At 36.2% G+C, this 22,101-nt stretch overlaps 5 protein-coding genes across 7 annotated transcripts; 4 read left to right on the top strand and 1 right to left on the bottom strand.

Moving 5' to 3' along the window:
- The first annotated feature begins 1,823 nt into the window (after window positions 1-1,823).
- On the top strand, window positions 1,824-7,091 carry LOC106410664 (tonoplast dicarboxylate transporter). Its single transcript, XM_013851218.3, has 3 exons — window positions 1,824-2,411; window positions 5,536-6,679; window positions 6,754-7,091. Exons 1-3 carry the CDS (start codon window positions 1,965-1,967, stop codon window positions 6,786-6,788), a joined length of 1,626 nt encoding a protein of 541 aa, XP_013706672.2. The 5' UTR covers window positions 1,824-1,964; the 3' UTR covers window positions 6,789-7,091.
- Window positions 7,092-8,887: 1,796 nt separating this feature from the next.
- Window positions 8,888-9,404, top strand: LOC106407373 (cysteine proteinase inhibitor 5). The gene has a single exon (XM_013848231.3). It carries the CDS (start codon window positions 8,952-8,954, stop codon window positions 9,312-9,314), a length of 363 nt encoding a protein of 120 aa, XP_013703685.1. The 5' UTR covers window positions 8,888-8,951; the 3' UTR covers window positions 9,315-9,404.
- Window positions 9,405-10,189: 785 nt separating this feature from the next.
- Window positions 10,190-12,732, top strand: LOC106411341 (putative MO25-like protein At5g47540). The gene is made up of 11 exons (XM_013852092.3): window positions 10,190-10,690; window positions 10,771-10,932; window positions 11,016-11,134; window positions 11,224-11,298; window positions 11,405-11,498; window positions 11,593-11,652; window positions 11,758-11,826; window positions 11,910-12,008; window positions 12,089-12,133; window positions 12,250-12,352; window positions 12,443-12,732. Exons 1-11 carry the CDS (start codon window positions 10,571-10,573, stop codon window positions 12,517-12,519), a joined length of 1,023 nt encoding a protein of 340 aa, XP_013707546.2. The 5' UTR covers window positions 10,190-10,570; the 3' UTR covers window positions 12,520-12,732.
- Window positions 12,733-13,479: 747 nt separating this feature from the next.
- On the top strand, window positions 13,480-15,826 carry LOC106406961 (ras-related protein RABA5a). Of its 2 annotated transcripts, XM_013847719.3 has the most exons (6): window positions 13,542-13,632; window positions 14,274-14,317; window positions 14,400-14,477; window positions 14,553-14,632; window positions 14,786-15,192; window positions 15,267-15,826. In XM_013847719.3, the coding sequence occupies exons 5-6, from the start codon at window positions 14,853-14,855 to the stop codon at window positions 15,590-15,592; spliced, it is 666 nt and encodes a 221-aa protein (XP_013703173.1). In that variant the 5' UTR covers window positions 13,542-13,632; window positions 14,274-14,317; window positions 14,400-14,477; window positions 14,553-14,632; window positions 14,786-14,852; the 3' UTR covers window positions 15,593-15,826. The 2 variants fall into 2 exon arrangements, with proteins under 2 accessions (XP_013703172.1, XP_013703173.1); XM_013847718.3 differs by lacking the exon at window positions 14,274-14,317 and having other exon boundaries at window positions 13,480-13,632.
- A 4-nt stretch (window positions 15,827-15,830) lies between these two features.
- On the bottom strand, window positions 15,831-18,316 carry LOC106406959 (phosphatidylinositol/phosphatidylcholine transfer protein SFH11-like). 2 transcript variants are annotated; one of them, XM_022707142.2, is made up of 12 exons: window positions 17,905-18,316; window positions 17,726-17,825; window positions 17,373-17,639; window positions 17,224-17,301; window positions 17,045-17,146; window positions 16,928-16,977; window positions 16,699-16,807; window positions 16,538-16,618; window positions 16,382-16,456; window positions 16,274-16,315; window positions 16,095-16,182; window positions 15,831-16,013 (listed from the first exon to the last, which is right to left on the bottom strand). In XM_022707142.2, exons 1-12 carry the CDS (start codon window positions 18,096-18,098, stop codon window positions 16,006-16,008), a joined length of 1,194 nt encoding a protein of 397 aa, XP_022562863.2. In that variant the 5' UTR covers window positions 18,099-18,316; the 3' UTR covers window positions 15,831-16,005. The 2 variants fall into 2 exon arrangements, with proteins under 2 accessions (XP_022562863.2, XP_022562862.2); XM_022707141.2 differs by having other exon boundaries at window positions 15,831-16,182; window positions 17,905-18,312.
- Window positions 18,317-22,101: the final 3,785 nt, after the last annotated feature.

Below are 22,101 nucleotides of genomic sequence, written 5' to 3'. Positions count from 1 at the left end.
GGTGGAATCAAAGACAGCCACATGAGTCTTGGCTTGAGATATGTGATTTCTTTCAATCTTTTCAAATATCCCATTTGTTTCATACTTTCATCCTTAATCATCAACCTGATCTGCCTAGGTGTCATCTTCCCTATGGCTCTTCTTTCCCCTGGTTGGTTGTACTACCACACCTCTCTATTTCACTCTCATTATGTTAAGTATATCTTATTATGCAATTATCTAAGGGAATGATTCTTTTTTTTTTTGAAAAAAGGCTTTCATATATAATGCATGAGAATAAAATTTTTTACAAACCTCCTGGCTAGTTGGACGGGGGAATGATTCTTAGTCTTCCTTTCTGTTGGACTTATGGATATAGCAAAACTTGTCCTACGTATATAGTATACATGCATGTATCTTTGTTAGACCAAGTGAGTGCATATATATCTCTTAAAGAGATCTAATATCTGGTTATCCATCGAAATACGTGTCGACTCTCTTACATGAATATTTATTCATATTTCGTTAATTATCTGGTTATCCATCGAAATACATGTCGATTCTTTTACATTAATATTTATTCATATTTCGTTATATATAATATAATAATTACAAAAATAATGGGAGAAAAAGGACAAGAAAGAGGAAGGTATGAACTAGGGAAGTTGGGCTCTGGAGACTGGAGGACTACCAAAGGCTGCACTTATTAACGTGTGATACTCTCTCTTGACTCTTCCCAACTTGGCTTTACTTCGTTCTGTTCTTTTTCTCTTTGTTCGTTTTTCTTCATTTATAAAATTTTCATAACCTCTAAGTCTCAACCACGAAAACAAAACAAAACAACATTTATTTAACACTAGAATTGCAGCCAACCAAAAAAAAACCTAAATATATTTAGGAATAATAAAATACTACTGTTTCATTATAAGTGTCGTTTTAGGTTTCGACACACGGATTAAGAAAACAATTAATTTTGTACATTTCCTATAAAAAACTACTATTACCTATACACCTAACCATATTTCAACCAATAGAAAAATAAATTTTGCATTGAAAATCAAAAACGACACTTATTTTGTAGCGAAAAAAAATTCTCTAAAACGACATTTAATATGAAACGGAGGGAGTATTACATTTGATTCGCATCTATAATTAAAGTGACTTCCCATTGTGGATAATTTACAATAAGCGAGATTGTGAATGTTAAACGAAGAAGCTACAATAAATTCTATCCATAATTCTTGGAACTAGTTATTTATCAGTGGTTTCCTATAGCAGTATATAACTACTATTAGTCTTAATTAGTTATGATTAGTTGTCATCTTAATCTCTAATGTCCTTATGTGTCATCAGATTCCAGAATTTACAAGCCACCACAACTTTGCCACTTGTAACTTGTAAATTTGTAGAGACACCATCATTTTCATGGGTGCTGGGTCCGGTCCATTTATACATTATTATAGTACTATAAAATCAAATATATATAAACACTAACTTCCTTAGATAACTTGAAAAATCATCAATTATATTCACTGTAGAATGACCTTTCTTTATATTTACACATTATCCAATCAATAATGCGATTTGTTTTCCAAGAAAAAACACTGTCTCTTTCCATTAATTTGACCCTCATACATTATTCATGTAATTAATTAAAAACCAGCAAAAAATCGGTGATATACACGCTGAGGCAACATTTTATTTCATGTACAACGCAAATTAAACGAAAAACAACATTTTACAGGAATAAAACAGTTCTTACTATCAACCATGTGTCCCTCACTCTCATAAACCGAATACCATGTTTTATGACCACACAAATTAATTGTTATATGAACCATAATATAAAACGTAGATTTTTTTTGGCAGAACACATTTGAATAATTCAATAAATTGATTTATAAAAAGGGGCTGTCTTCCCTTCTTAGTTCTCTTACATTTCTCACTCTCTTCTATCTCCTGCCACTTAAAACTGAATTAACAGAATGAACGGTGGTCATCTCCCCGCCGCCGCTTCCGACGATCTGAAATCTCCCCTCTTGCCGGTTGTCCATAATGACGAACCACTCGAAAAACAAACGCTGGGGCATCATCTCCGGACAATATTCACGCCCAAAAACTGTTACATCGCTCTTGGTCCTCTTCTTTGCGCCGTCGTGTGTCTATGCGCACGGCTCGGCGGAGAAGATACGACGACGGCGAAGAACATGCTAGGAGTTCTTGTGTGGATGTTCGCGTGGTGGCTGACGGAAGCCGTCCCGATGCCCATCACCTCCATGTCGCCGCTTTTTTTATTCCCGCTCTTCGGAATCACGACGGCGGATCACGTGGCAAGTTCTTACATGGATGACGTCATTTCCCTCGTTCTTGGGAGCTTTATCCTCGCTCTTGCCGTCGAACACTACAACATCCATCGCCGACTTGCTCTCAACGTAAGTCGTTTTATCTATTTATCTTTTTCATTACAATATTCTTGTCTTTTTTTTTATTCTAGTTATTTTTATAATAGTTTCACCTTCTTGTGTTAGAAAACATGACGATTTTTTTTATCATATGGTGCAATCTGGATAAAACATTTACTCATGTAGTTACTAAGGACTCTGATTCTAGAAAGTATTTTAAGTAATCATACTAGATTTTGACCCGCGCTTATTTTTTTGTTAATCGTTACGCCAATATTAAATGAATTTATATCTATTTATTAGATATCTATAATATTTAAAAGTTGTTCTATTATTATTTTTCAGTCTGATACAATGTTTTCACTGAGTTTTCATATCCGATTCAGACTTGTGGTCGAACCGATAGATCCAGTTATTCGTATAGAGTCAAGTTAGGATATAATAAAACAAATATGGTAAAAATACATTAAAATCAAAAAACCGTTATTAATGCAATGAAAAGAATATAAATTTGATTTTTTTTGTAGATATTTTGATATATCAATATATATTTGGCTTGCATAAGAATTGTTTTTTGTATGTGAATCACGTTTTTTGTTTCGTTTCTTTGCTGGTTTTTTTTGTAGTGTGTTTGGTTTCGATAGAGTTGATGGATACAGGTTTTTGACAGTGTTTTGAAAACCGATCCGGACCCGCAGTTGAACATGTAAAGTTGGTGACCCAATATAAATGCGGTTAGAGTTTTGTGAAAAACTCAAAATTTAAAAACCCACAAAACCCGTAAAAACCCACTAAATTCCGAAACCCGGTACCGGTTAAACCACTGGTTGAACCAATAGATAACTTATACATTCTAATGTTTAATTTTTATTTTTTATTTTTTAGATTCTAAATTTCTGATTAAAAAGTTGAAGAAGAAGAACATGGCAAGCTTGATTATACATTCTTTGTTATTAGCAATTTATTACAATGATGTTTTACTTTTGGTTCTATTTTGGATTGAATTTTAATTTATTATTCACATTCGACATAAATATTTATGAATTTAATGTTTTCATTTTTTTAGATGTCATAACTCTTAACTTGTTACATAATTTTAAATATTCTAAACTATTTTTTGATATTTTGTATGTCAAATGAAAATAAAAAATATGAAAACTTAGTTAATTATTTTTTAAATGTTTTTAAACATAAAATATACATATCCAAACTATTATTTGATGTTTTAAAAACATTTATAAAATATTGACTTTAGTTTGTATATTTTTATTTTCATAGTTAATATATTATTATATAATAAAATTAATTCATTTATTAATCCGCGGTCGATCTAGTGACCCAATGACCCGGTAAGTCGTCCGGTTCAGTGTCCAGTCGGTTTTCAAAATAGTGGGTTCCGAGGTAGTTTGTATTTATAATAGGAGAGTTTTATAGTCGATGTAGGTTAAGATAAGTTATGATAGAATATATTGTAATCAATGTAGGTTATCGAAAATCTTGGTAAAAAATATAAGTAGGATCGATTAGATATTTTGGTTGATAGAATTAAGGTAAATTATGTAATTGGCCGTACTAAATAAACTTGCAGAGGAAGTCATCAGAATTTTAAGTGTTTTTGGGTTAGATAATAGTAATATTTATTAACAAAAAAAATCTAAAAATATATCCACTTAACATATTCACAATATCTTCTTTAGGCTTACATAGTTTGTTAACTTAAATTTTAAATTTTAAATATGTGATTAGCAACAAAGCTTATCGTTTAAAACTGTAAATTGAAGTTAATCTTTAAAAATGTGATTAGCAACGTTGGTAACAAAATATTGTACGATGGTGATGTATTTGAAGTTAATTGTATATATTATGTAAATACTATCTGATGAATATTGTGGTATGTATAAGCTATTGTGTTTTTAAGTTTTTTTATACAGACATGATTGATATTTTAATAAGTAATATTGAATAATGTGTTGACATATATACCATTTTTCACTCGGGAAGAGAAGACATGTAAAGACAGTGTGAAACATCCAAGAAAGTTTTTCATTTTAACAAACAAAAGTTGCACGATGGTAGGATAAAGATGTGATGAATAATGTGGTATCATCGTATAACCCACAGTGTCTTAGGTCTTTAATACAAATCATGTTTGAAGTGTAATTTAATAAGTATAATATGTTACAGGTTTAGAAATAGCTGGTGGGTCATATAATCGAAGTTAGTTTTGGTACAAAGGTCTACTGTTAGTTTCATAACTATAATATGTCACGGTTTAAAAATAGTGTGTTGCTCTTATAATTTATTTTGTTTTGGTACGATGGTTTACTAATCCATTAAACGGTTTAGAATTATAATAATGTAACCAGTCTGGTAGTTTGAGTAAAAAAGCGGACACATCTTGTCACATATTGTTATAATATAGAAGGTAAGACCAAAAAAATGAAAAAAAGAAAGGGTCCAAAATGACTTTCATAGGTAGATTTATTAAAACTCCTTCTCTTTTAATAGTATTGATGATTTTAAATGGGTCCATGGATGAGTTATACAACTATGATATAGGTGGAGAGCTTCAATTGAATCCCCACTAAATGGGTCCATGGATGAGTTATACAACTCTGATTCTAGAAAGTATTTTAAGTAATCATATGATTTTAAATGGGTCCATGGATGAGTTATTAAATTAAGGTTTACAATAGCACTAAACAGGTAGTAGTGGTCTATGTCTATAAAAGGAATGTATGCAAATTATTCTAGATGTATTCAACAAATTGTGTTTATAAAACTTTTGGTCTACGAGGTCCCCAAAATCTGATAATAAAAATTAAGTGGCAGAAGATTTTAGGCTGAACATAACAGAATGACCTCTATTTATTTTTAATTTGATATATTTGTTATATATATTTATACTTTGTATAATAACCTTTGAATTATTTGCCTATGCCAATCCATGTATATATCATAGTACAGTGAGTCAGACACGTAAACACGTATGATAATTAGGTTGCAAGTTACAACTATTATCATCAACAGTCTAACTCAGTATATAGTATGATATATCCTATATAATTAAATGGAGCTTAAATAAATAATAAGCTACCACATATCTAATAATGATAAGTTGGTAACATAACGATGGATAATCTAATTCGTGAAGATAACGATGGTATTCTGCGTGGAGCCTCTAAACGCGCCGGTGCTTCTGCTTGGCATCTGCGCAACAACGGCGTTCGTGAGCATGTGGATGCACAACGTGGCGGCCACGGTCATGATGATGCCAGTCGCTACAGGGATACTTCAGAGACTGCCCTCGTCGCCTTCGTCGTCATCGGAAATGGTGCCTCCGGCGGTGGGGAAGTTTTGCCGAGCGGTGGTGCTCGGTGTTATATACTCAGCTGTTGTTGGTGGAATGAGCACACTGACAGGAACAGGGGTCAATCTGATACTTGTCGGAATGTGGAAAAGCTATTTCCCGGAGGCTGATCCAATCAGTTTCAGCCAATGGTTCTTCTTCGGTTTCCCGCTAGCTTTGTCCTTATTCGTGGTGCTTTGGGGTATTTTATGTGTACTGTATTGTCCTAAAGGAACAGGGAAAGTTCTCTCTCCTTATCTTCATAAGTCCCATCTTCGTACAGAGCTTGAGATGTTGGGACCAATGAGTTTCGCTGAGAAGATGGTTTTATCTGTGTTTGGTGGTTTGGTTGTGTTATGGATGACAAGAAACATAACCGACGATATCCCCGGCTGGGGTTGTATCTTCAACGGCCGAGCCGGTGATGGAACGGTGAGTGTGATGATGGCTACGTTGCTGTTTATAATCCCAAACGGTATTAAAAAGGGAGAGAAGCTAATGGATTGGGGTAAATGCAAGAAACTTCCGTGGAACATAGTGTTGTTACTAGGAGCTGGGTTCGCTATAGCCGATGGTGTACGCACGAGTGGCCTAGCTGAAGTTTTATCCAAAGGGCTCGTGTTTCTCGAAACAGCTCCTTACTGGGCCATCGCTCCAACGGTTTGTCTCATCGCTGCTAGCATCACTGAGTTCACGTCAAACAACGCAACCACTACACTGTTGGTTCCTTTGCTCATCGAGATTGCGAAGAATATGCAAATCCATCCTCTCCTCCTGATGGTCCCTGGTGCCATAGGGTCTCAGTTTGCGTTCTTGCTACCCACGGGAACACCTTCCAACGTGGTGGGATTCACAACAGGGCATATTGAGATCAAAGACATGATTAAAACAGGGTTGCCTCTCAAGATCGCAGGAACCGCCTTTCTCTCTGTCTTGATGCCAACTCTTGGTATACTTTTAATTTTACTATACCCACCTTTATCAGTATGAAAATTAGTTGCTTATCTATATATTACATGGCAGGGACTTACGTGTTTGGATCAAAAGGAGCAGTTTAGTTCTATGTGCTGAAGTACTATCGATTCATTGTATTATATTCTTACCAAAGGGGACGTCAGTAACAGGTGAAACGGGAAATGTGGATGTGGTCATCAAACCGGCCCATTTTTGTAACCCAGGCGAGTATAGTTTCCGGTACAATTGCTTTCTTTTGTGCTTACAACGTACCGGTAAGTTTGGTCTCTTTTCTTTTTTTGTTTGTTTCATGTGTATGTATGTATATTGAGAGCAAATATTTTAATAGTATAAATGTGTACTGTGTATATTCTATATTTCTGCATTCGGAAGATCCTATTCGTAAATCCAAATAGCATTTTAAATATTTAGTTATTTTAGAAAATCTCATCTGAAATATTTAAAATGTTGTTTTCAAAAATTAAACTACATATTCTCAAAAAGAAAAAAAAAATGACATACATATCTAATAGTTAAATACTATTAAAGTTGGACAAATCTCTAAAATAGCACATTTCTAAGTTTATATCACAAAAATAGCACTCAAAAACTAAAATGACCAAAATAGCATCTTTCTAAGTTTATCCTTTGAAAATTTTAATTTTTTTATTTTTCAAAATTTGAAATCTTATCCCCAAAACCTCATTTCTCAACTCTAAACCCTAAACCATAAATCATAAACCCTAAACCCTAAACTCTAAACCCTAAACCCTAAAATCTAAACTCTAAACCCTAAAATCTAAACCCTAAACCCTAAACTCTAAACCCTAAACCCTAAACCCTAAATTCTAAACCCCACCCTTTAACTCTAAACACTAAGTTTGTGACTTTTGATAAAACATTAAGTATTATTTTTGTGACTTTTGACCTTGAATGCTAGTTTGGGAACATAAACTTGATTTATTGCTATTTTTGTCTTTTTTTCATTAAAATTTGTGCGTGTATGAGATAATATGCTTTAAGTTCATATCAAAAACACTCATAAAAAAACAGTTGTCAATCCATCGAGCGGTCCTACTTGTCCATATCATATCCACCTCGTTGATAATCCCACCACGTCACTGTCCAGCGTGTCTTCTTCTGTATACGAGTTTCGACAACACGCAAAAGAAATAAAAGAAAACGCTCGTGCCTTGGTTTGTTTTACATCAATAATTGTCTGTCTTTGCTTTTATCACTCTTTGTCCGTTACACCCATTCATGTTCTTTATTTGTCCTTTGAATATAGTATATCATCTTTAAATTAATATACACTAAATTTTTTTATAAAATAATATAATTTTATAGTCTCAAATTGAATTTAGTCTCAAATTGAATTTTTGATTCAATTAACATATGATAAATTAATATCTCTATAAATTAATTAAAAATTATACTTTTAGTGTAATCTCAACATTATTAATTTATAGAGATTTCACTGTATTTGTGAACTATACTATTAATTAATATGATTATCATTATTATATATTCTTTTTGGGAGTATTTAATTTTGTAGATGGTAGTTGGGCATTGCAAAATACATAAATGATTGGGTAATTGTTGGCTACTTGTTAAGCTATCACTCTTGCAAATACTAGACCTAAAGCTTAGGAATATAAATGGAAAAAATCAAATTAAATCACTATTCACAAATAATCAAGCGATTTCTATATTTTTGGAATGAAAAACAAAAACCAAATGGAAAATCAAATACACAAACAAATATCTAATAATATTAAAAAAACTTACTTTAAAAAATGTTAAAACATTATATATTTTGAAACATCTTATATTTTGTAAAATAACCTTAAAAAATTCATATATCTAAAAATATCAATTATTTGTTGTTGTTAACCGAACTGAACCAAAAATCGAAACAATCAGACCAAAGTTAAAAATAACCGAATGGTTCATATTTTTAAAATCCAAAATTGGAACAAAAGGCCGAATTGAAACAGAAACCGAAAATCAAATATACATGCCTAATTAAAAATATAAAGCAATGAAAATTTAATTTGACTAGATTTCCGTTAAGCATTAGTTAAATATCTCAACCTTTTCTTCTCTTTATGGCCCATGCATCAGAAAATCGGCAAGAAATTAATTAATCCGCGCCACGTCACGCCACGTATGACGTATCAGGCCTCTACTATAAAGATCCCTACCTAAACTCTGCCATTACCAATTCCACAAAAAAAAACAACGGTTACAAAATACAGACTGCGAAAATGAATAACAAAGCAACCTCCATTCTTCTCCTCTCTCTCGTTCTCCTCCCTCTATACGCGTCTGCGTCGCCGCGTGTGGGCGGATGGCGTCCCCTCAGCGACGTTAATGACCCTCACGTCGTAGAGATCGGGAAATTCTCGGTGTCTGAGTACAACAAGCAGAGTAAAGCGGAACTCAAGTTCGTGGTGGTTGTTAGCGGTGAGTCTCAGGTAGTCGCCGGCATGAATTATCGGCTTATCGTGGCGGTGAATGATGGCGTAGAGACAGCCGGGGCTGGTGCGAGCAAGAACTACGAGGCTATTGTATGGGAGAGGGCGTGGTTGAAATCGATGAATCTCACTTCGTTCAAGCCTGCCATTTAATTAATGGATGTTTCCTCTGAGTTCTCCACATGTAATGATCTGATAAAAACAGTAAAAAAGTTAAATAAACAAAGAAGAATTTAATGTTGATTTCTGTATTACTATCTGGTTTCAAGTTTTCTTGATGAAGATGAAGAAATGGTTGTGTAATTGATTGAACAAGTGGTGACACATCCGCTAATCACGCCGGCTAATTTGCTGTATAGTTTATGGAGTCACGAGACCGTTGAGAGAATAAGAAATCTTTAATTATTTAATTAGGGAACAAGAATTTCATTTATTCATTTGTAAAGAAATTACAAAGGAGGAGACACGAGATAACCACATGTGACTATGTGAGGGCAAGTTGTTGACGGTGTATAGCGAACATGTCCTTTCTCTTTGGTCCACCATATACTAGTAGCTCATCACATGTGACCAGCATTTATTCAACTACCAGTTTCACATTTTTTTCCTCATTACTAGTATAATTTTTGGTGTATAATTTGAGAATTAATTCGCAAGTAGCGACTCCATTTCCGTCTTCAATTGTACGTTTTGGAAGCAATTAACAACTTTTATAAACCTTGATCATTTGCACGTCGCTGCCATCTGTGACTGGTCCCAAACCGCACTTTAATGTTCATTTGCTATAACAGTTTTACGATCAAGTTTTATACTATCGTTGCATTTTTTTAACAATTTATATTTATACAACTTATGATTAAATAATCATCGCTGCCTGCAGCTTACATACAAACGAACATAGTTTAAAAATAGTTTTTTTTTTCTGTTGACATATCATAGCTTAAAAATAGTTAAATGTCGTTAATTGGACATTTTCACTAGTAGAATCACAATTAATATTTGTTTTTTACTTAAGGAGGCATGAGATAGATAGGAGAGAAAATAGCTGTCTCTCTCTCTCTCTCTCTATCTTATTCCTGCAACGCTAAAAAAAATGGAGGGTGAGAGGAAGATGGTGAGACAGGAGGAGATATAGGGAAACGTTTCAAATCAGAGATATAAAAGAGAGACCTCCAATTTTCAAAACAGTTTTTTTCTTTTACTTTGTTAATTGTAATTTTGAATTAGAGGGAAGGGGAAGAGAGGAGGGTAAAGTAAAGATAGGGTCGTGCGTGTCAACGAGAGGAGGTGCTGGACGAGACCACTCCGCGCCTTCGCGGAGGCTCTCGTCCCAGCACCTAAGCGGAAGCCTAACCTCTTCTTCAGCCACCGGAGAACCTTCGGATCAATCCGATCTCGGGGGTGCGAAGATGAAGGGGCTTTTCAAGTCCAAGCCTCGGACTCCGTCTGACCTCGTCCGACAGACGCGCGATCTCTTTCTCTACGCCCATGGTTCCATCTCTCTGCCTGATTCCAAACGCGACGAGAAGGTGGATAATGCCGTTTGCTCTTCTATATCGTTTGTGTGTGCAATTGCTTCAATTGGATTTTGTCATTTTGCTTTTGGTAGATGGCGGAGCTGAGCAGGAACATTCGTGATATGAAGTCGATTCTCTATGGGAACAGCGAGGCTGAGCCTGTGGCTGAAGCTTGTGCTCAATTGACTCAAGAGTTCTTTAGAGGGGACACTCTTCGTCTCTTGATTACTTGTCTCCCTAAACTCAACCTCGAGGTTAACAATTTGAGTTTTTTCCCATAAAGACATCATTTTTGATGATTAGATTGAGAAAGTATTGTCCTTTTGTTGTTTATCAGACTAGGAAAGATGCTACACAAGTTGTTGCTAATCTACAGAGGCAGCAAGTCAATTCTAAGTTGATTGCTTCTGATTATCTCGAAGCCAATCTTGATCTCATGGATGTTTTGATTGAGGGGTGAGGCTTGTTATCATTGAAGTTGTGCATTAAGCTACCTGTTGGTAGATTTTTTATTTATAGCTTTTGATGTCTTTTTTTTTGGTCAGCTTTGAGAACACGGACCTGGCTTTGCATTATGGTGCTATGTTTAGGGAGTGCATCCGCCATCAGATTGTTGCCAAGTAAGCAAATAACTCCATTTTTCATCAGTTTACAACCTGTGAAGTAATTATCGTCTCAGAGATGTTAATGGCAATGGGTTTACTTACATGATTTCCTTGGATTCAGATATGTTTTGGAGTCGGAGCATGTGAAGAAGTTCTTCGATTACATACAGCTTCCTAATTTCGACATTGCTGCTGATGCAGCTGCAACTTTCAAGGTTGTTTTAAATTGCTACAAAACTTGCATTTTCTCACTATCAAGTGTCAAACATGCAATGATAACTCCAACACTATATAATATGTTTTTTACAGGAACTGTTAACTAGGCATAAGTCTACTGTTGCCGAGTTTCTCACCAACAATGAAGACTGGGTAAGTTTCTTTTTACAATGTTATGATCTGTGCGTTAAGGCAGAACATTATGAGTGACTCATACTTTAGACTATTATATAATTCTCAAACTTTTTTGGTTTGCAGTTTTTCGCAGACTACAACTCAAAGCTTCTTGAATCAAGTAATTATATAACCAGACGGCAAGCTATCAAGGTAGGGTACAAATTATAAGAGAGTCTAAACATTAAAACAGCGTTAGTGTGTCATCAAGCTCATGTGCGGTATCGTGTAAACAGTTGTTGGGTGATATATTACTGGATCGATCAAATTCAGCTGTGATGACGAAATATGTGAGCTCAAGGGATAACTTGAGGATTCTCATGAATCTTCTGAGAGTATGTCGCCACCTTCCTCAAATCTTTTGTTCTTGATGATAATAGTTTGGGAAATAAACTCAATCCCTTTTGAATTACAGGAGTCAAGCAAGAGCATCCAGATAGAAGCATTCCATGTTTTCAAGGTTATACTTTTTATATATCTTGAGGAACGTAATCATCATTTGCGATGATGATTGTCCTGCTTGTTTAAATGTGGTTCCAACGTGATTGTAATGAGATTATCACCACTGTTGCGCAGCTGTTTGTGGCGAACCAAAAGAAGCCTGCAGATATAGTCAACATTCTGGTGGCAAACAGAAGCAAGCTTCTGAGATTGTTGGCTGATTTAAAACCAGACAAAGGTATGAAAGTCCTTTTAAGTGACAACACGCTTTGTATTTGATTCTTTTCATCCTTGTAAAATGCTTTGTTTCGTTCCATTTTGGTGGCAGAGGACGAGAGGTTTGAAGCAGACAAAAGTCAGGTCTTGAGAGAAATTGCAGCTCTTGAGCCGCAAGATCTTGCTTGAACCAAACCAAACCAACAGAAATCATCCTTCTTTCCCTTTTTAAACACTCAAAAGACATTTTTGGAGCATCAAAGTTTGTTGTTGTTTCTTTTATTAGGTAACAAATCTCTCTCACTTTCTCTTACACAAATACACAGACGAGATATTTATTTGATTATGTAATCACTTGTACACATTTCACTGTTGATGCAATAAAATGGTTTTGTTAAGCGCGTATAAGTTCACATGTACCACGTGGTGAAGGTGTAAGCGAGGAGCAAGAAGCAAGGCTTCTAGAGCCGTTTAACTTCAACAAATAATAAAACATCAAATGTATGTAGGCACCCCAAAAGCAAAACCAAAACTAACCAACAGAAAGCTGCTAAACAGCCGGTTAATTCACTCTCTAATCTTTGCACGAACAATGTCTATGCGTATTGAGACAGACCACCGTTCAAAGCTGAGATGTCTTGGCAGATTCCTCTTCTTTCCCTCTCTCTATGACTGCATACCAAGCAAAAGGCTTCTAGTACGGCTGCGTCTAACTGGTCAACACTCCCCCAATCACTACCGGTTACATGTCTCCTCCATTAAAGCTTATAGGTGTTGTTGGGCTCCATTTGAGTTAAGACTATATTTACACAGGCTTCAAAGAGTTTAAATATATGACACTATAAGCAAATATATTTGTTTGAATAACAAGTGATACAAATGAAATTAAATTCTACCAAGTGGAAAATTTTTTTTTACAAATAATAAATATGGATTCATAAGGAGCTAAATATTTATAAAAATGAACAAATCAAATTCTACCAATCAATAACCTTTTAGCTAGTTGTAACACACTTTTAAGATTGTGAATAAAAGGATGCAAGAAAGACACGTAGGGCCTGCAATAAAAGAGGTTAAATAGCTCCGGTTTAAGGCCCAAATTGTTATTTCTCAGCCCATTATAATAAATCCCGTACCGGAATGGAAAATTTCCGGTTAGTAACTCTTTCTCTGCCAGAGTTACTTCATTTCATTAAAACAAGTCTCTTTGATTCCCAGCAGAAGCGTTGAATCCCTTCGCTTTCTTCCCTGATCCATTCCTTTTTAGGGATCCCATTATATATCGTCATTGTTTCAACAAAGGTAAAAAAAAATTTCCTCAACCATTCCCCCTCAATTTCCCGAGGAACCCCTTGTGATTATTATCTCTGTTTATGTTTTGATTTTGTTTAATTATGTAAAATTGGTCTTCGAAAATGATAAATATACGATGATCAGCGTTCTATAGTGTGTGTTTGGTCTTACATTTGACGGCAATGTCATGTGATCTCTCCTGTAACTATTGAAAAATTTATTTCTACTCTGATCTTCCATTACACGCTCTGTTTTTGTTTGTCTGAAAAAAATCTCAAAAAACCTCTCTTTCACTCCTTCTCCAGTGAGATTGGTTCTCACTTGGGTTTAGTTTCTTAGGTGAAATTTCGATATTTTTTTTTTTATATAATTCTTCTGTGTGTGTGACAAAGATCTCATCTTTACAGAAAAAAAACGTGGCCTACCCTCAATTGTATCATATTACGTATTTGAAGATTCAATATCCCTGCAACAATCATTTACTGATTTATCTTTTGTGTGAACCTTAATGACAAGACTTGAGGATTTCCATCAGTGTTTAGGTAGCTGCACTTTGTGTGATCCACTCATGAGTAGTTGTTGGTTGGTTTCTTAGGGCCCGCGCTTGTCTCTTCTGTCTTAATTCTGTTTTTCTTTCTTTTTTTGATAAGAGAGAATATTGCTTCTGCTTTCTTATTGGAGGCTTTGATGCTATGTGAGAATACTTACTACCCACCACCGACTTTAACCTAGATTCTCAGGGTAATCTAAAGTTGCCTTTACTTCTTGTTATATAGGTGTACACACCCAAGTGTTCTTGTATAGCAGTATCCTTTAGGTGGTGGTAAAGGATCGAATCCAGCTATTAAGAAGAGGTAACTTGTATTGGTTTCATTTCATACTTTAGATCAATGATGCGTTTATGTTCTGATATCTTTTGCTTGTGGTAGATTTTCGTAGACGGTTGAAGAGCTGAAAACTAGTCAACTTTGCTCCACAGAACCTTCTAGGAAGCTACCTCACTAGACAGGTGATATTAAATGATTCTCTTGCATCTTCTATTTGTTAACTCTTAGATCTGTTTCTGAAGAGTGAACAAAAAAAAAAAAAAAGATCTGTTTCTGAAGTTTCCTTTCCCAACTCTCTACTTATTCTTTGTCTTTCTCTCTTCTCACTTTGTTAGTAAAAGCCAGTGGTAAAAAACATGCTTCTGTAGAAGGGAGTATTATATAGCAATAACAAGGAGATAGATGGCTTTTCATTCTGAGGACGACAAGAGTGAAGACTACCTCTTCAAGATTGTTCTCATTGGTGATTCTGCAGTCGGGAAATCAAACTTGCTCGCAAGGTTTGCTAGGGATGAGTTCTATCCCAACTCAAAGTCGACGATTGGAGTGGAGTTTCAGACGCAGAAGATGGATATCAACGGGAAGGAGATCAAAGCACAGATATGGGACACTGCAGGTCAAGAACGTTTCAGAGCAGTCACATCTGCCTATTACAGAGGTGCTGTTGGAGCTCTTCTTGTTTACGACATCAGCAGGCAGCAGACTTTCCAGAGCATCGGTAGATGGCTCAACGAGCTTCACAGTAAGTAACACATCACGCACAAATACTCATCTCTCTTATCTTACACTAAACAATCTCTTAATCAAATGTTGCAGCACACTCTGACATGAACGTTGTGACTATCTTGGTGGGGAACAAGTCTGATCTGAAGGGCATAAGGGAAGTGCCAACATCGGAAGGGAAAGCGTTAGCGGAAGCGCAGGGGCTTTTCTTTATGGAGACATCGGCTCTGGACTCGTCAAATGTTGCAGCTGCGTTCGAGACGGTTGTGAAGGAGATATACAACATATTGAGCAGGAAAGTGATGAGCTCACAGGAGTTGAACAAGCAAGATCCTGCCTCACTCAGCAATGGCAAGAAAGTTGTGATTCCATCTGAGGAACAGGGAGAGTCCAAGAAAGGTGGTTGTTGTTCTACGTGATTAGACAAACTATTATTTGTTTGATTGTTTCTCTTGTCCATGCTGCCATGAATGAATGTTGAAAAATGATGTGCTCTCTGTGTTTAGGTGTAGTAATCTGTAAATGTTCCATTGCAGAAGCTTCATGAAACTTTAAACTGCTCTCTATTAAGTTTACCACCTTTTGTTGTTGTTAATGATGATGATGGTCACTTATGATTGGAGTAACATATAGTTATAGAATCTTTGATGCTATTGCTAATCCATAATCATCACAATCCTTTTTTTACTATAAAGTGGCTTGAATGTAAATAAAATATTTATTGTTCTGCCAATGAAGCATTTGACATCGGGAAGAGGATCAAACTGAAGTTCAGTAATCAATCACACGTGCAGTTGCATGTGTGACAGATTGGCTCCACACATGATTGCATTTATCGTCCTAGTAACACACAAACGACATCATCAGTGATGTGATATTTCCTTCAGCTCAAACCGGACATTTTCCTAACTATTGGCTTACGATCTAAACCGGTTTGCATTTGGCTATTGGTTGTTTCGGTTTGATTTGGTTTAATGGTCTCAATGATCTCGGAAAGTCCATTCATGGCCTGAAAAGAGGAAAGATTATTAATAAAACCTTAAGCATGTACAAGTGAAATTATAGCTGAAACTCTAATGCTTCTCATATCTTTTTCTTACCCTTTTTGTTTCATGAAGTGACATCTCTAACATTTCAATTCTCTGCAAGAACCAACCACACCTATCAGAAAAAAAATGTTGCTAGAACCATGCAACTAAATATCTAACCTTCTGTGCTTCCTTAACAGCATCTCTCAGGGAAGCATACTTCTTCAAAGTAATCATGTTCTTGCCTGAATTCTCCTGCATTTTATATTATCCTTTTCAGCTTTGATATTGTATTAAAGAATTCGATTTTTATATATACACATAATCCTTTTATACTTTTTGATTGGTTGAAGCATTTTCTGAGACTTTATCCATAGTATGTTCCTCAGAATCAGCATCTCCCATTGTGAAAGTCTCCTAAAAATATGGAAACTAATCCCCTTTATAGTGAAAATAACTGTCTATTTGATGGATATTCAAATGGTTCTAGCATAAACCTGGATCTTTGCCTCGATGTTTGGATCATTCCAGGGTCCTTCATCACTGAAAAGACACCCTCCACGATCTGAACAGGTGCAGTTTCCTCCAAGAAATGTTGGTAAGTTGCTGTTTTATGACATCAAACACAAACAATGCTGAGATTCCAAAGCAATTCTCATATACAAAGCATATCTATTCTTTCTCACTGGTTCTAATAGAGAAACTAATAAACGAAATTGGCTAGACCTTGGATCTATTGCTTCAAGTAGCTCTCCAAGGTAGTTGGGTCCTAGCACCTGTAAAAAAAAAACATGTATTATCTTTGTGTCTAAAACAAGAAAGCACCAAAGGGCATATTCTTACCTGAACTTTGGCTAATGTCCGAGCATCAAGAAAGGTCTTGAGTGCAAGCCACAGCATCCGAAATCCAGAATTGGCATTCACAACGAAGAGGCGATGCAACGTCTAGACCCCCAAACCCAAATCAGAATTACAAGCATTGTTCATGAAGCTGCTAATGAAATCCACCTACCTAAACCTACCTCAGGGTAATAGTTGCTGTCTATCTTCTGAATCTCCATGAAGAGAGATCTTGCAGATTTCGAAAAGTTTGACATTCCCTTTCCAAGAAACAAACAAATTAGCCACAGACAAAATATAGCATAAAAGAGGAAAAGAATCAACCACTTACCAATCCAGAGACATCCAAGATCGTTGTGGTAGAAGAAACATGTTTCTCTGAAGCAATCGAACACGCCGGATACCTCAAGCTCAGCGTTTTCTCTTGCTCCTTGATATGATACTTAACATATCTCTCAATGGTGGTTGCTTTCAAAAACGCGTTCAAGTCAACCATCCCTAGTCTCTCGATGTAGATTGGCCTACCACTTTTGTCTACCTTATGAAACCCATGAGGGTAATGCCTCTTCACCTCACCGTACTCCTCGTACTTAAACTCCTGTCAGACATTTCGTCGAGCACGTTGTGAGTGAGCTGATCTTAAATCAACGAAAAACTAGACAAAGTTCCAATCTTTTCAATTACCTTAGAGATCATATCCACTTTAGAATCAACCCGCCACTTCATATAGTTCAAAAACGCATCTTTGGCTTTCCCCAAATCAAAATCCCTCATTTTTAGAAACCTGATATCATCAGATCGTAAACAGTTTCAATCAACCATGAAAGTTTTGGTTGGATGATGATGGATTGACGACGTTATACCTGAGAAGTGTATTGCGATCTCCGTGCTTTGCAGGTAACTGGCCGTGGAGGAGAAGCAAGTTACGAAACGCTTCAACCATTTGTTCATTGTTTGAGATGTGCTGTTCGTGAAAGAGATCAGGTTGCATTGAATCTTCTTCTTCGGAACCATCAGATATGTGTATGTCTCTGGCACTCACCTCTGTTTCTTGCATCTGTGACAACGATCATGGACTCTGTTTTCAGAGTTCAAAACTAATGAAGAAGGAGAAGTGAAGCAGAGAGCAAGGAAAAGAAAAGTGGTGAAAATCGAATAATAGGTTTCTCTCGGCGCGGGAAAAGTTCGGCTGAGAGAATAACGGCCAATGCATTCCCATTGTGACGTTTGTTTTTTTTTTATTTTAGAGATAAAATGGGCCTACCATAGCCCATGGGCTTACTGAATTTATAATTCCATTATGACATAGTATGTGTGATTGATTACAAAGTATATATATATTCTCTTAACTTTTTTTTTTGGTAAAATATATTCTCTAACTTCATTTATATATAACAATAAAATCAAAGAAATAATTGAATTATACATTTGCTATATTATTTCAGTTAATACAAAGAGAAAATGACTAGGACATCACTAAATTTTTTTTTGTCACAAATATAACTTTTAAAAATAAAAATGATCAAAATAGCACTTAATGTTTTATCAAAAGAGATAAATATACACTTATACCCCCAATAGTAAATTAATTTAGACATTAGGGTTTAGAGTTAAGGGGTGAGTTTATGATTTAGGATTTAGGGTTTAGGGTTTAGGGTTTAGGGTTTAGAGTTTAGGGTTTAGGGTTTAGAATTTAGGGGTGGTGTTTAAGGTTTGGAGTTAAGAGGTAGGGTTTAGGGTTTAGGGTTTAGAGATAAGGGATGGGGAGTGCGTGTTGGGATAAGATTTCAAATTTTGAAAAATAAAATAAAATTAAATTTTTCAAAACATAAAATGCTATTTTGGTTATTTTAGTTTTTGATGGTTATTTTTGTGACATAAAAAATTTAGAGAAGTGTTATTTTGGAAATTTGCCTACTACAAATCACCTCTTACAACATAAGAAGAATGTGAAAATAAGCTTGGGTCCCATGAACCACCAGGAAAGATTCCGAACTACATCTCTAAAGTCGGGGAAATTTCCATCGGAAAAAGTAACGTAGTGAACGAAAAGCTATGGGTAAATTACTAAATTGTAAAGCGGATATCCAACTTTTCTGAAAAGAAAATTTCCGTAATTCATGTTGTCGAGTATAATCACTCTTACCTAATTAATTAGATGTACACTATTTAAATATCCCTTAATGTCAGCAATTTCATTTTTATATATCTTATTTAAATTATTTTGTAGAGTTTTGGTATTTTATAATTATCAATAATTTAAACATACATAATTAAAGTTAAATTGCAGATATCCAGTTGAAAAAATCTCTTAAATAGTCATTTTTACTTTATTTTCACAAAAATAGATTTCAGATAAGAAAATGATCAAAATAGGTTTTATTAAAGAGCAAAATGCATTTATACACAAGAGTTAACTAATCTATACTTAGAGTTTAGAATTAAGGAGTGGGCTCTGGGGATATGGTTTCAAATTTAAAAAAATAAAAATTAAAAATTTCAAAATAAAAAGAAACTATTTTGGTCATTTTATTTTTTGAGTGCTATTTTGTGACAAAAAATTAAAAATAATATTCGAGAGAATTGTCTTCTCCCATTTACCTATATGCATTTTTTTTTTGTTGCTAAAATGTGAATATCATAGAATGAAAGGTTTAGGGTTACAAAAGCCTAATTAGTGATACCTTGGCAAAAAAGAAATAAAAAACAAGGTATGCACATAAAATTAGAGTAGAAGAACGAGTCATCTAATCCAAAGTTGCATAAGAGTCGTGAACTTCCTCCTATGTCTTCTCGCACTAATGGTGTTGCGGATTTCCTTGTCGATGGTGTTGAAAGTTGTCTGCAAAGGCAAGAATCCGTTAAGGTGAACTGCAGAATTACGCTGCCTTGAGACATTATAGAGAAGGGATTGGGTAACTATCTTCTTCAGGGTTGAAGGTGCTGATGCTGCTGAGACTCATAGCCAAGAGAGGAATTCTTCCCACGTTAGGAAAGCCGTACGACGAGGATCTAGCAGTTCGAAGATCCGGTTCCAAAGCGCTGTGGTGTAAGTACTGTTGAGGAACAAGTGGTCTCGTGATTCATCTTGATTGCTGCAGAAACAACAAGTTGTTTGTATGTTCAAACCCCAAGAAGCAAGCCTTACTTTCGTCGGTAGTCGGTTGAGATTTGCTAGCCAAATGTTGAAAGTCTGTCTTGGAACTGCTCCACTGAACCACACTGATTTGGCCCACACTTTTTCCTCAGCTCGTGGCCTTACCGCCTCCCAAGTCTTTGAAGAAGAGAAGCCTTTGCAGTCCTTGGCCTAAACTACCCAATGAAAAGAATCTGGAGTAGACTGCTGTAGCGGCAGGTGCACGGTAGTTAAGTGAATGTGGAGCGCTAGAGCATTGTCTGATCTTGGTTGAGGAAGTGACCAGCATGTATCGTTTGTTGCGTCTTTCACTGATGCCGAGAGAGGTAATCTGTTATCTCTCGGACCTGATTCACCATGATATTTAATAAGCTGCCCGAATGGTGTCCAGATATCATACTAGAACCTTGAATCAACCCCATCATTTATTCTGCACTTGAGGAACTGCTCTGCTAAAGGTCTTAGAGTGAGGATCGAGTTCCATGATGCCGAATCAGTGGCCTTTCTCTCTAGCGCCCAGAAGCTTGCATTTCGGAGATGGTGGTGTTTGTGCCACTGAACCCACAGTGAGTTAGTAGTGGAGAACATGAGCCAGATAAACCTCAGGCACAGTACCTTGTTCCATTCACAGAATCTACGTAGCCCCAAACCACCCTCCTTTTTCGGTAAGCAGACTGTTGTCCAAGCCACTTTGCTCTGTTGTCTATGTTTCCAGCCCAAAGGAATCTAGAACATAGAGACTTGATCTTCTTCTGACAGCCTTTTGGTAGAATGAAAGTTGTCAACCAGAAGTTTACAGTTCCATTTATGATCGATGATAGAAGTTGGAGTCTCCCTGCATAACTTAACATTTTGACAACCCAGGACCGGAAAGTAGCAGCCAGCGTTTGCAATAGTGGATCATATTCCGATATCCTAAGCTTCCTATGCATTAGAGGTAAACCAAGATATCGAATAGGGAGCTTACCAATGGGGAACTCATAATTTGCAACTTCCAGTGCTTCTAAAGTGTTCAAACCAACAACAAAAAGTTCAGATTTGTCGCGGTTTACATGGAGGCCTGACCAACCCGCAAAGTCGTCCAGAGCTTCGGTGATGCGTGTAAAGAGGCCGAGCCTCCGTCGAAGAAAATCATCACGTCATCAGCAAACATTAGGTGAGAGATGTTAATATCTGCAGTCTTTGGATGGTACGTGATGTAGCCAGCGTCGAACCTGGAGCTCAGTAGACGAGAGAAAACCTCCATAGCCAGTATGAAGGGATATGGTGATAGAGGGTCGCCCTATCGCAGTCCCTTAGAGCTCTTGAAATACCCTCCAGGTACGCCATTTACCGAGACAGAGAATGTAGGGGTGGTAATACACTCGGCGATTCAACTGATGAAAGTTTCAGGGATTTGTATGGCTCTGAGGGTAGATAATATGAAATCCCACCGGATAGAGTCGAAAGCTTTCCTCAAATCCACTTTGAGCATGCCTCTTCTGGAGATGTTCTTTCTGTTATACCCATGAACAATTCCCGTTGCGAGAAGAACATTTTCAGACAATAATCTTCCCTTGATGAAAGCAGACCGTGACGGTGAGATGACGTGGAAGAGTATCTCTTGGATACGATTTGTTAACAGTCTGGAAATCACCTTATAAAGGGTGTTGACGCAGGAGATTGGTCGGAAGTCCTTTGTCTTGTCCGCGTTTGAGGTTTTGGGGATGAGGATCAAAGAGGTTGAGTTCCATTGCTTCAGTAGTCTGCCTGATCTGAAAAACTCCAAAATAGCTTCTGTTGCATCCACTCCCACAATGCTCCAAGCCCCAGTGAAGAATTCCGCTGAATAACCGTCAGGACCGCTTGTTTTGTTTGATGGTAGAGCAAAGAAAGCGTCCTTGATCTCCTGTCTAGTAAACTCACCGGTGAGACCGAACTTTTG

This window comes from Brassica napus, chromosome C7, assembly GCF_020379485.1.
Source record: "Brassica napus cultivar Da-Ae chromosome C7, Da-Ae, whole genome shotgun sequence".
In the NCBI taxonomy this organism is placed as follows: domain Eukaryota; kingdom Viridiplantae; phylum Streptophyta; class Magnoliopsida; order Brassicales; family Brassicaceae; genus Brassica; species Brassica napus.
Note: the sequence above shows the minus strand (reverse complement) of the source record. Positions and strands in the feature narration are given on the sequence as shown.

Excerpts from the sequence above, each read along its gene's own strand:
- LOC106410664 (XM_013851218.3), top strand. The coding sequence starts at position 1,965 with ATGAACGGTGGTCATCTCCCCGCCGCCGCTTCCGACGATCTGAAATCT. Across the intron at positions 2,412-5,535 it reads ATCGCCGACTTGCTCTCAAC|ATAACGATGGTATTCTGCGT; the intron begins GTAAGTCGTTTT and ends TAATTCGTGAAG. Across the intron at positions 6,680-6,753 it reads TGTCTTGATGCCAACTCTTG|GGACTTACGTGTTTGGATCA; the intron begins GTATACTTTTAA and ends ATTACATGGCAG.
- LOC106407373 (XM_013848231.3), top strand. The coding sequence starts at position 8,952 with ATGAATAACAAAGCAACCTCCATTCTTCTCCTCTCTCTCGTTCTCCTC.
- LOC106411341 (XM_013852092.3), top strand. The coding sequence starts at position 10,571 with ATGAAGGGGCTTTTCAAGTCCAAGCCTCGGACTCCGTCTGACCTCGTC. Across the intron at positions 11,299-11,404 it reads CGCCATCAGATTGTTGCCAA|ATATGTTTTGGAGTCGGAGC; the intron begins GTAAGCAAATAA and ends CCTTGGATTCAG. Across the intron at positions 11,653-11,757 it reads TCACCAACAATGAAGACTGG|TTTTTCGCAGACTACAACTC; the intron begins GTAAGTTTCTTT and ends TTTGGTTTGCAG.
- LOC106406961 (XM_013847718.3), top strand. The coding sequence starts at position 14,853 with ATGGCTTTTCATTCTGAGGACGACAAGAGTGAAGACTACCTCTTCAAG. Across the intron at positions 15,193-15,266 it reads ATGGCTCAACGAGCTTCACA|CACACTCTGACATGAACGTT; the intron begins GTAAGTAACACA and ends CAAATGTTGCAG.
- LOC106406959 (XM_022707141.2), bottom strand. The coding sequence starts at position 18,098 with ATGCAAGAAACAGAGGTGAGTGCCAGAGACATACACATATCTGATGGT. Across the intron at positions 17,302-17,372 it reads TCTTGGATGTCTCTGGATTG|GGAATGTCAAACTTTTCGAA; the intron begins GTAAGTGGTTGA and ends TTTCTTGGAAAG. Across the intron at positions 17,147-17,223 it reads ACAGCAACTATTACCCTGAG|ACGTTGCATCGCCTCTTCGT; the intron begins GTAGGTTTAGGT and ends TTGGGGGTCTAG.